Source organism: Microcaecilia unicolor, chromosome 11 (genome assembly GCF_901765095.1).
Source record: "Microcaecilia unicolor chromosome 11, aMicUni1.1, whole genome shotgun sequence".
In the NCBI taxonomy this organism is placed as follows: Eukaryota; Metazoa; Chordata; class Amphibia; order Gymnophiona; family Siphonopidae; genus Microcaecilia; species Microcaecilia unicolor.
Genome location: NC_044041.1, coordinates 111501660 through 111514215, shown reverse-complemented (window position 1 = coordinate 111514215; position 12556 = coordinate 111501660). Strand labels below are relative to the sequence as shown.

At 47.7% G+C, this 12556-nt stretch overlaps 1 protein-coding gene across 1 annotated transcript in view; it reads left to right on the top strand.

Moving 5' to 3' along the window:
• Window positions 1–12556, top strand: part of NXF1 (nuclear RNA export factor 1) — a 220298-nt gene that overhangs the window by 132441 nt on the left and 75301 nt on the right. Inside the window, exons 10-12 of the mRNA XM_030217477.1 lie at window positions 5861–5970; window positions 8755–8791; window positions 8893–8961. Of these exons, the coding sequence (XP_030073337.1) occupies window positions 5861–5970; window positions 8755–8791; window positions 8893–8961 (216 nt within the window). The remainder of the gene's footprint in view (window positions 1–5860; window positions 5971–8754; window positions 8792–8892; window positions 8962–12556) is intronic.

Genomic DNA, 12556 nt, shown 5'->3' with positions numbered 1-12556 from the left:
ATCTGGCCTCATCAACGCTTTCTGCGTTTTGCAGTCCTGGGCCGACACTTCCAGTTCAGAGCCCTCCCGTTCGGGTTGGCTACTGCTCCGCGGACCTTCTCCAAAGTAATGGTGGTCATCGCAGCCTTCCTGAGGAAGGAAGGAGTACAAGTCCATCCTTATCTGGACGACTGGTTGATCTGAGCCCCCTCTTATGCAGAGTGCGGCAAAGCTGTGAACCGGGTGGTTGCTCTTTTGAGCTCCCTGGGGTGGATCATAAACTGGGAGAAAAGCCAGCTGCGCCCAACTCAGTCCCTGGAGTATCTGGGAGTTCGATTCGACACCCAAGTGGGCTGAGTGTTCCTGCCAGACAATCGGATTGTCAAGCTTCAGGCTCAGGTGGACCAGTTCCTACTAGCCTCTCCTCTTCGGGCTTGGGACTATGTGCAGCTGTTGGGCTCTATGACGGCCACGATGGAAGTAGTGCCCTGGGCCAGGGCTCATATGAGACCACTACAACTCTCTCTGCTGCAGCGCTGGACTCCGATGTCGGAGGATTATGCTGTGCGCCTTCCCTTGGACCCAGCAGCGCGCAAGGCGCTGAGTTGGTGGACGCAGACAGACAAGTTGTCTGCAGGTATGCCTCTGGTGACCCCGGAGTGGATTGTCGTCACGACGGACGCCTCTTTGTCGGGCTGGGGAGCCCACTGCTTGGGAAGGACAGCGCAGGGGCTCTGGTCTCCTGCAGAGGCAAAGTGGTCTATCAACCTCCTGGAACTCAGAGCCATTCGGTTGGCGCTTTTGGAGTTCATCCCGGTACTGGCGTTGAAGCCAGTACGGGTCCTGTCGGACAATGCCACGGCTGTGGCCTATGTCAACCGCCAGGGAGGTACCAAGAGCGCCCCTCTAGCCAAGGAGGCTATGAATCTATTCCAGTGGGCGGAAGCGAACCTGGAACAGCTGTCAGCGGCCCACATTGCCGGAGTCATGAATGTCAAGGCGGACTTTCTCAGTCGCCATACCTTGGAGCCCGGAGAGTGGCAGCTATCTGCTCAGGCGTTCTTGGACATCACGAAGCGCTGGGGCCAGCCGAGCCTAGATCTGATGGCGTCATCGGCCAATTGCCAAGTGCTGCGCTTTTTCAGCAGAGGACGGGGCCCTCGATCCCTGGGAGTAGATGCTCTTCTCCAACAGTGGCCGACACAAGAGCTTCTCTATGTGTTCCCGCCCTGGCCCATGTTGGGCAGGGTGCTAGACCGGGTGGCAAAGCATCCAGGCCGGATAATCCTGGTGGGTCCGGATTGGCCCAGACGTCCCTGGTATGCGGACTTGATCAGGCTCTCAGTCGACGATCCTCTGCGGCTGCCAGTGGAGCAGGGCCTGTTACATCAGGGTCCCGTGGTGATGGAGGATCCCTCCCCCTTTGGTCTTACGGCCTGGCTATTGAGCGGCAGCGTCTGAGAAAGAAGGGCTTCTCAGACAAGGTCATCGCCACTATGCTGAGAGCGAGGAAGCGCTCTACTTCTACTGCTTACGCCAGGGTTTGGCGTATCTTTGCAGCGTGGTGTGAAGCAGGCTCACTTTCTCCCTTCACTGCTCCAATTTCTTCAGTGTTGGCGTTCCTGCAAGAAGGTCTGGAGAAAGGCCTGTCGCTCAGTTCCCTTAAAGTCCAGGTAGCGGCTCTGGCTTGCTTCAGGGGCCGCCTGAAGGGTGCTTCCCTGGCTTCGCAGCCAGATGTGGTGCGCTTTCTCAAGGGAGTTAATCACCTGCGCCCTCCTCTGCACTCAGTGGTGCCTGCGTGGAATCTCAACCTGGTGCTAAGAGCATTGCAGAAGCCACCTTTTGAACCCTTGTCGAGGGCATCTCTGAAAGACCTGACGTTGAAAGCAGTCTTTTTGGTGGCTATCACTTCAGCCAGAAGAGTTTCCGAGCTCCAGGCACTCTCATGTCGAGAGCCTTTTCTGCAGTTCACTGAGGCAGGAGTGACTATTCGCACAGTGCCTTCCTTCCTGCCCAAGATTGTTTCTCGCTTCCATGTGAATCAGCAGCTCTGTCTCCCTTCCTTTCGGAGGGAGGACTACCCAGAGGAATACTCTGCTCTCAAATATCTGGATGTGAGACGTGTCATCATCAGATACTTGGAAGTGACCAATGATTTCCGGAAATCGGATCATCTGTTTGTCCTGTTTGCAGGTCCTCGTAAGGGTCTGCAGGCGGCTAAGCCTACAGTGGCAAGATGGGTCAAGGAAGCCATTGCAGCGGCTTATGTGGCCGTGGGGAAGGTGCCGCCTATCCAGCTGAAGGCTCACTCCACTAGAGCTCAGGCGGCCTCGATGGCAGAGGCCGGGTCCGTCTCCTTGGAAGAGATTTGCAAGACGGCAACTTGGGCTTCGGCCCATACTTTTTCCAGGCATTACCGCTTGACTGTGGCTGCTCGGGCGGAGGCCCGGTTTGGAGCTTCAGTGTTGCGGTCAGGGATTTCTATGTCCCGCCCTGGGTGAGTACTGCTTCGGTACATCCCACCAGTCTATGGATTGATCAGCATGATGATATGGAAGGTAAAATTATGTATCATACCTGATAATTTTCTTTCCATTAATCATAGCTGATCAATCCATAGTCCCTCCCAGATATCTGTACTGTTTTTATTCTGGTTGAATTTTAGGCTCAAGTTTAGTCTTCAGTTACTTCAGGAGGACTTCGTGTTCAAGTTTTTTCACTTGGATTCGTCAAGAGTTGAGACGAGTTTGTGTTACAGTGAGCTGCTGCATTCCTCTCCCCTCCGTTTTACGGGGCTGGATTGAGACTTAAAATTCTGCCGGCACTCCCTCCCGCTTCGTGCGGCTGTAGGGCAGCTTTGTACCCTTCCCGCTTCGGCGGTGTTAGGGTCAGTCAGCTCCTCCCGCGGTTGCGGTTGCAGGATAAGCCAGATCCCCCCGCATCGGCGGGTGTGGTGTCCCTCCCCCGCTCCGCGGGGATGAGCTGGACGGATTCCCCTCCCCCACTTGTGTGGGGATGAGCTGGGTTAATTCCCCTCCCCCGTTTCGGCGGTGGTGAGCTGGGCAGAGTGTCCCTTTGTGGGTGTAATTCTCTAAGTGCTGAGTCCTGCGGATGGAGCTTTGATATCAACATACTGAGGAGTTTCCGGCAGCACATGACCACATATAGCCCTGATAGCGAACCTATGACACGCGTGTCAGTACTGACACGCGTAGCCATTTTCGATGACACGCGGCCGCATGTGGCCGCATACAGAGAAGCAGCGGCGTTCCTTGCTGACACCCGGGCGGATCACCGATGCGCCCCCCCCAAGGTGCAGCGCGACCTCCCCCCCCCCCCCCGGTGCATGTTTACCCGTGTGCGCTCCTATTGGCTCCCTCCGAGTCCTCCGCTCGTTCCCTCCCTGCTGCTCCCTCTGCCCCGGCTCCTGCACGGCCGTTTGACCTCACTTCCGGCCGGCGGAGCAGAGAGCAGTGGAATGCCGTGGGGGACGCATCTCTGAGGGCCCTGTGATCGCCATTACCAGCAACCACATAACCACAGCAACCATCATCCAATCTACTGTTCTGGGGTGTCGTGGATTTCTAATTGACCATCATTACTGAGATAGGTGAGGGGGAGGCTGGGAGAGGCAAGGGCATGTGCTATGGGTGCCGTTTCCCGCCATTAGAAATAGCGGCAGCCATCTTAATTTACATAAGGTGGTCAGTTAGGCTAGTTAACCCCTAATTGCCTGCAGGGCTAACAGGCTATCTATAATTCTATCTTCTGTCACTGCCCCCCTGATGGAGAACCCAAAAAATAAAAAAACAAGGTTAAGTAAAGGAAGTGGTAGTAGCAGTTGCCGACCCTTTCAAGAGACATGGACCGAGATGTATGGCATTATAGAAAAAAATGGCAGATCATTTTGCGTTCTATGTACTGAAACGGTAGTAAGCAGAACGTGGAATATAAATAGACATTTTGAAACTAATCATTCCCAGCTCCTGAAAAAAAGTGAGGATGAAAGGAAGGAATACATTTCCAGGCAGCTACACTTTTATAAGAGCCAATCTAATTCCATCCTTACATTTGTAAAAGGTTCTACAAATTTAACATCTGCAAGTTTGAGCATTGCTCACTCCATAGCTCAGCATGGAAAAGCACTCAGTGAGGGAGGATTTATTAAAGAAACTCTCCTAAGATGTGCACCAGTTCTATTTCACGATATGCAGAATAAAGATGCAATTATTAAGAGAATATCTGAGTTACCAGGAAATTTGGAGTGCCTGGATCCGATTACCAGACACTTTTAGCACCCTGAAAAATATAGCAATGGCTTTACTCACAATTTTTCCCTCTACGTACTTTTGTGAAACCTTATTCTCAGTGTTAAATAATATCAAAACCAACAAAAGAAACAGATTGAAAGATGAAGTTAGTAGCGCATGCTTGGGCTTGAAGTGTACAAAATACCAACCTTCAATTGAAGATTTAGCCAATGAAATTCAGCAACAAAAAAGTCACTAATAGGCAGATTAGTTAAAGAATTCCCCCTCCCCCTCACTTATCTTAGTTCACGGCACCCCACACAAGTTAAATAATACCAAGACCAACAAAAGAAACCGATTGACAGATGAACAAAGAAGTCACTAAGCAGGTAAGTTAAATAATTAGTTTTTGGTTTATTAAATACAGTTATATATTACAATTATACATTTTTGTTATTTAAACTATAAGTATCGTGAAATTATGGTTTTTTTTATCGAAGTGACACACCACCCGAGTTATGCTCGGTTTTTTGGCGAATTTTGACACACCAAGCTCAAAAGGTTGCCCATCACTGACATATAGGGAGGCAAAAGTTTGCTCTCTATCTCCACCTGCTGGTAGATGGACACAACCCACCAGTCTATGGATTGATCAGCTATGATTAATGGAAAGAAAATTATCAGGTATGATACATAATTTTACCTTCTGCAACATGGTCTCCAGTCCACACATTCACATCTCATTACTGCCTTTAGCAGGACACCCAGTGCGATGGTGGGTTTGGACAGCAGTACTGCAGAATTTTGGATCTAGAATCCATTCATCCTGTTTTATTTTTTTCCAGGCTGCACTCTCACACAGTTTGTATATAGTTTCAGGTTGATCTATGTTATGCCCTTGCCGTTGCAAGGCCCAATTGACCTACGGTTGTTTTCAGTGAGCCTGGTAGCTAGGGATTCCCCACTTGTGAGAATTATAGGCCTGCTTGTCCTCGGAGAAAGCAAAGATACTTACCTGTAGCAGGTATTCTCCGAGGACAGCAGGCCTTATATTCTCACAATCCCTCCCACCTCCCCTAGGAGTTGTCTCCTATTTTTGTTTTCATTTGCTATAGTATTGTACTGTGGTACCATGCTCTCACAGTGGGCAGGAAGGCACTCGCGCATGCACAGTGGAACGAATCTTTTGCTCCACAAAGTTCTTTTTAGCTTGTTGTAATCTCTGGACTGGGCAACGCGGGTTGTGTTACCCACTTGAGAATGTAAGGCACGCTGTCCTTGGAGAATACCTGCTTACAGGGAAGTGTATTCGCTTTACTGTAGCAGGCCCCACGCCAGCCTAAAGATGGTCCTGGGTAGTTTGGTTTGCTCCCTGGTTTGAATTGCTGACCGAGACCTTATTTGACTTCCATCCATTTTATAAACTGTTTATGAATCCTTTTTTTTCACTTATTTAATTTTATTGTAAACGATATAATTATATATATGTTGTGTCCTTACTGCTGTGTTCTTCTCTTGGGCATGCTCATGGAGAGGAGGGTAAGAAATTGATTGAGAACACAGCAAGGTTTAGATAGAAGGATTCCGTCAGTCACACATGTAATATCTTGAAAACGTTTGAATGTCTTCAGCTGAGGTCTGACCGGGAGCTGGACAAAGTCAAAGGGCTGAAGCTGGAGGAGCTCTGGTTGGATGGGAATCCCCTCTGTGATTCTTTTAAGGATCAATCTTCCTACATCAGGTCAGTGTTGGGGGGGGGGGTGGTTTCTGTGGAGGGTGGAACTCTCCCCTTCATCCCTTCTATGGAAGGACTTGATGAACTCCTTAGTCCTCTGGGGGTGAGTGACAGGAGAAAGAGTGGCTGGCCTGATTTGATGTTTTGCAGGGACTGTTTCTGTCTGGAGGAGGAGCAGATGTGTGTTTCAACATGAAGAAAGTATGGGAGTTCAGGGTTTGCTGAACAATTGGTTTCTCAGGACTCCATATACAATTCTGTTTAACATATGCTGAGAGAGTGTTTTTCTTGCAGCAGCCACTGTCCTTCCGCCTCTGATTGTGTGGATTTGTTATTTCAGCTGTTTGGGAAATCTTCTACTTTTCAGTACAGTTCCTGTTGCCCTTGTATTCCCCTGGCTTGCATTTTGCAGGAGTCTTTCTCTATTTCTTCTTGCTTTGAACCCTTCCTTTTATTACTCATCCCTCTCACTGTTTTCGCCATTGCCTCCCCTATTGTTTTCCCAGGTCCCCCCGCTCTCTTACCTCTGCCCTCCTTCTAACATTGCTGTCACAGTCTCTCCCAGCCTGTAGCCTTCCCTCAGAAAGCTCAGCATTTGCTCTTTTGATGCTGCTGTTTTCTCTCACGGTTGAATAGTGTTGATTTTGCATGACATTGATTTGGGTTGATCTTGTTCATACATGAAGCCTTGTGCTATGTGCCCTCTCTGTGCCCATATGGTTGGAGAGGTGCTGTCATTCTGTAAGCCCTGGTGCCCATGAAAATGAGAAATGGCAGGGTGTTGGCAGAGCAGCACAGTGCCCAGGTGGATATGCCCTGTTTGGCCTTCAGAGAAGGAAGGTTAGCCCGAGACGGGTAAGATTCCTCAAGGGAGGAACAACCTAAGACAGGCACAGTCGCGCAGTGGCCAAACAGCAGCACATCCAGAGCAGACGCAAGGCGTTCTCTGGCAGAAGATGGATGTTCAGAGGTGGACAAGAGTGGGGCAGCAGTCCCCCCTCTCACTAGCTGCAGCGACGGAACGTTGGTAGATGTTGGCAATCCACGGTGGTGCACTGTGTCCCCACAGAAACCTTTAGATTTGCATGTGCAGCTCTGCCTATATCAGCACCTGAGCAAGAACAAATTCTGAAAAAAATATTGAGCACTGAGGTGTAACGGGCAGGGGCTATGCAGAGATGGCAAGCGCAGCAGTCAAGTACTAGTCTGTGCACTTCCCGTGACTCTGGCATTCAGAAAAGCAGTGATCAGAGCCTCTGATAAGGGGACTGGTTGAGCATAATCAGGGAGCGCTACTGGGAGTGACTGTGTGGCATGACAGTTCTTCTTTCCCCCTGTTCCTCTGTGCATCACTGCATCTCTTCTTCCATGACATCTTGTACACCTCTGCTCCTGTACTGTTCCGCCATTGTACCTTCTCTTCAGAGTGTAATTATTGTGTCTCAGTTGCTGGTCAAGGGGGGAGGGAAAGGAATTCACAGGCTGATTGAAGTGGAGACTTTGAAAGAATTGGAGCAAGCAGCAAGTTGGGGGTCCCCTCCCTTCATCCTAATTAACCGCTATGTGCCATTCCTCCCACCTTAAACCTCTGCTCTTTCACTCCCTAATGAGAGACTCCTGCTGTAGTGTGGCCCCCAAGGTTCACAGGTGAGTTAAAAAAGGCAGGTGAGTATAGAAATCTTGTAGGACACCAGTCTCTGTCCCAAACCTGACGACCCTGAACTCTCTCTTCGCAGTCTGAATCCTGGGCATAAGTACAGAGAAGAGCAGATATTCGAAGGGTGCCCACTGCCCAAGTGTATTTCTGGATCAAGGAGAAAAGCAGTGGATTTGATTATTCCTGCCACTGCAACTCCAATACCGTGTATTCATGTCACTGAGAAGATAGTGCATGGAGCCCTTTGGTTAACGAGACTGTGTATATCTCTGTCACTGAGGAGCAGGGTTAATGAGACAGACTGTGGATCCATAATTTGTGCAGAGCTCCTAACTGGAGATGGGCTACAGAATTTTAACATTAGTTTTGCCTAGGTTGTATAATGAACAGTTTCTGGAAGCTTGCCTCTGTCCATTTCTCATGCCTCTATGTCCCATATTTTGGGCCCAATACAATAAGGAGAGGGTGAGAATGCCCCCTACGTTTTGGGATTTTCTGCAAAGGCAACATAGCCAACTGTTTTCTTGGAGTCTCCAGCACTTACATTCAGGGGGTGACTCCATTTCTCATATTTGGATCCACAGCACCCAAAATGTCGAAATATCTTGAGTGTTAGAGAAATAAAGCCCAGTGGCCTGTGAACAGAAAGCATCAGACCACAAAAATTATAGGAGGGATGTTTAGGACAGCAGTGTTTAGGAAATCAGTTTGCAGAGGATAAGCTCCTGTCTGGAGAGCAGGAGGACAGTGGCACTTGCATCTAGAAAGGCAGGGAATTTGCACCTGTCTAGAGTGGTGGGAGAGATGGGGGGGAGGGGGGGTGGAGCTCATGACTTGTAAGGGTAGGGGAACTTGTGCCTTGCTGGAAGCTTGGGGGGACATAGGGAACGTCTGCCTGTCTGGGAGGGCAGAAGCACTTATAAGGGAGGATGAGGGTGTAGGTACCTAAAAAGAAAACAGGGTACATTGGCTTTCCGCTCTGCAGAGTGGAATATGCACAGTTAGTGCTTGGCCTCGCTGCTGCATTCCACTATTCCCCTAGCAGGCTGTGTCTATCAGAACAGCTTCTTGCTTTTCCTCACTGTTATCTCTCTTTTGTTGTTTTTTCTCTTTCTCCTGTGTGATTTTGACAGGGCCGTGAGAGTGAGGTTTCCCATTCTTCTGAGGCTGGTGAGAAATTATTATTTCCTTTATTCAGAACTATATTCAGTTCCTAGCCAACTGCAGTAAGTTCCAGTGCTCCTGATGCTTCTTTTTTTCTTTTCTGTAAGGATGGACACACATTACCTCCCCCTATTGCCTTTGATGTGGAGACTCCCACAACACTTCCTCCCTGTAAGGTAAGTAAGAAGATTTTTTTTTCAACTTTAAATGTTTTATTCAGTTTTATAATATAAAGCCAACATTACAACGCAGTGCAATCAAACATACAATTATGCCTTGAGCACCGGACCTGATCCAGTTAGCTCATGAAATACATAGCTTATTAGTATTCTCCACCGTCCCTTCAGCGATGGTCTACGTACACTTTTTATGCTCCATGAGTTTTATATAATTCTTACATATAAAGTCAGATGCTGCAAACTTCGTCACCAGGCTCTGCAGATCATCATGCACCCTTAAAATTACTATTTTACACACTCTAAGGTAACTCCCCCTCCCTGCACCCATCCCCATTACTCTTTCATTCCCCCCCCTCCCCCCCTTGTACTGAACAAGCTCAAGTCATAACAAGTAATTACAAAAGTTGGGCTAAGCAGTCTTGAAGTTGGGACCACCCTCTCTTGCGCCGTAACTCTCCATCTCTACAATACGCCGTGAGGCGTTCCATGACTATAAATTGTTCCAGTTTACACTTCCAGTCTCCACTAACGGAGGATCAGTAGTCTGCCGTCTCCGCGCTATAAGACATTTTGCTGCCGCTAGCCCCCATCTCATCAATTTGCTCCTCTCCCAGGAGTCACTCTTATTATGCAGTCCCAGCAAACACACTGATGGGCTGCACACCAGCGATTTCCCTATCATAGTTACTAAGGCTTTCATTACTACATGCCAGAACGGGATCAGCTGCGGACAGGTCCACCAGATATGCACAAAGGAGCCCGTATGTAACCCACATCTCCAACAAAGATCAGAGGCATTAGGTTACATGCGCTTCAGTCTCTCAGTGTACAGTACCACCTGGTGAGTACCTTGTAAGCATTTTCTTGCACTAATGCACGTTGATGCCTTTTGGACCTCCCCACAGATCATTTCCCACTCCCGTTCATTAAAATGGCAATGGCAATTAAGATCTGCTTCCCATGCCCCCTTCACTACCCCTAAAGAATTTATACAGCACGGAGATGAGTCTGGGCACCCTCTGCAACAAGCCCCACAAATTTTCCAAACTTTCCTTCTCTTGTGGACCCTCTCTCATCCACCCCATCGTTCTCACAAAATGTTGGATTTGCAGGTAGTGGAAAATATCACCTTCAGGGAGTCCATACTTGGACCTCAACTCCTCAAAACTCTTCATCTTTCCCCCCTGCATCGTATCTCGAAAGCTCAAAAGGCCTACCTGATCCCATCTCACAAATGTGGCATTATCTCTCCTAGCTCCAAACTTTGGTTCCCACCTCATAGCCGCCCGGGTGGACACCTTATCTCCTTGTCCCCAACTCTTCCATAGATCCCCCCACATACCAATAAGATGCCTAAGGAATGGATTGTATGTTCCCGCCAGCGCCCCTCCCATTCCCTCAGAAGTCCACAAATAAGTTTTCAAAGCCCTTTGGGGCAGTTTGTTTGCTCCATCTGACTTGCTGGCTTTAACTTCCCCCGTTCCCAATCCAAAACCATCTTAATTTGAGCAGTCATATAGTACCACTCAATCCTTAGCACCGCTCTACCACCCCTCTCCATCTCTCCCCATTTCGAATACATTCTGGCAACAGATATACAACAACGATTGGACAGCACAAACGGACTCCATATACTACCTCTCAGAATGGGACAAAAGGTGCTGACACATATTAGATGAATTAGCACCCTTACAAACAAGAACTTCATGCAGACACAACTCAATACCTTGGTTCAATGAAGAACTGAAAAAATTAAAAACACAATCCAGGAGACTGGAACATGCATGGAAAAAAATAAAAGATGAGCACACACTCAACGCGTGGAAACAAATACAAAGGAAATACAAATGCGCAATAAGACAGACCAAAAGGTCATACTACAAAACTAAAATAGGGCCGGATTACAAAAATACGAAGAAATTATACCAACTTGTGAATAAACTACTAGATGCAACGCCGGTTACCAGAACCAACACTGACACCCCACCTGCAGACAACCTAAATACTTCAACGAAAAAATTGCAAACCTACGCAAAATGCTACCTCAGAACAACATGGAAATCGAAAACTTCATCAATGGACTAGACCCAACTCCTGGTGAATACCCAGCGGACCGAATCTGGACAAATTTCGCTCTCCTCACCACCGATACAGTTACCCAGGCAATTAATAGGTACTCCAACAGCCACTGTCAATTGGACACCTGCCACAGCTTCCTAATAAAATCCACCCCCCACAGTTTCCTAACAGACCTCACATCCCACCTAAACTTCATGCTCCAACAAGGCATCGTCCCTAAAGAAAAAGGCAACATCCTACTCACCCCAATACCAAAAGACGCCAAGAAAAAAAAACAAATGACATCACCAACTACCGCCCAGTAGCATCTATCCCCTTGGTAGTCAAACTAATGGAAGGCTTGGTAACCAAACAACTTAATGACTACATAAATAAATTCACAATACTACACGACTCACAATCAGGATTTCACCCCCTACACAGTACCGAAACAGTACTACTTACTCTCCTAACTAAATTCAAGCAGGAAATAGCAATAAGCAAAAGCATTCTCCAGTTTGACATGTCCAGCATGTTCGACATGGTCAACTACAACATACTACTAAGACTCCTAGAGTACTTTGGAATCGGTGGAAACACTATCAAATGGATCAAAGGTTTCCTAACCACCAGAACATACCAAGTGAAATCAAGTAAAAACATATCACCTTGGAAACCAGACTGCGGAGTACCGCAAGGATCACCACTATCACCGATCCTCTTCAACCTCATGATGACCCCACTAGCCAAGGCCTTAACCTATTTATCTACACTGATGACATTACAATATACATCCCCTACAAACACGATCTGGCAGAAATCAATAATGAAATCAACCTCAGTCTAAACATCATGAACTCATGGGCAAATGCATTCCAACTAAAACTCAACACAGAAAAAAAACATTGTCTCAGTATCTCATCCCAATATGACACATAAAAACCATCAAACATCAACACCCCGGGTTACTCCCTCCCTATCTCAGACAGCCTGAAAATTCTCGGCGTAACAATCGACCGAAACCTTTCACTAGAGAACCAAGTGAAATCCACCATAAAGAAAATGTTTCACTCAATGTGGAAACTCAAACACGTGAAACCATTCCTCCCAAGGGAAGTATTTCACAACCTGATACAATCAATGGTATTAAGCCATGCAGATTACTGCAGTGGAATCTATGCAGGATGCGAAGAACAAATCATAAAGAAACTTCAGACCACACAAAACACAGCAGCCAGGCTTATATTTGGAAAAACGTGTTTTGAAAGCGCCAAACCCCTCCGAGAAAAACTGCACTGGCTCCCAGTCAAAGAATGTATTGCTTTCAAAATCTGCACACTAGTTCACAGAATCATTTACAGCGACGCCCCGGGATATATGACAGACCTCATTGACCTGCCAACTAGAAACACTACAAGATCATCACGTTCATACCTAAATCTTCACTACCGAAGCAGCAAAGGACTCAAATACAAATCGACTTACGCATCCAGCTTTTCCTATTTAAGCGCACAATTATGGAAAGCACTGCCAA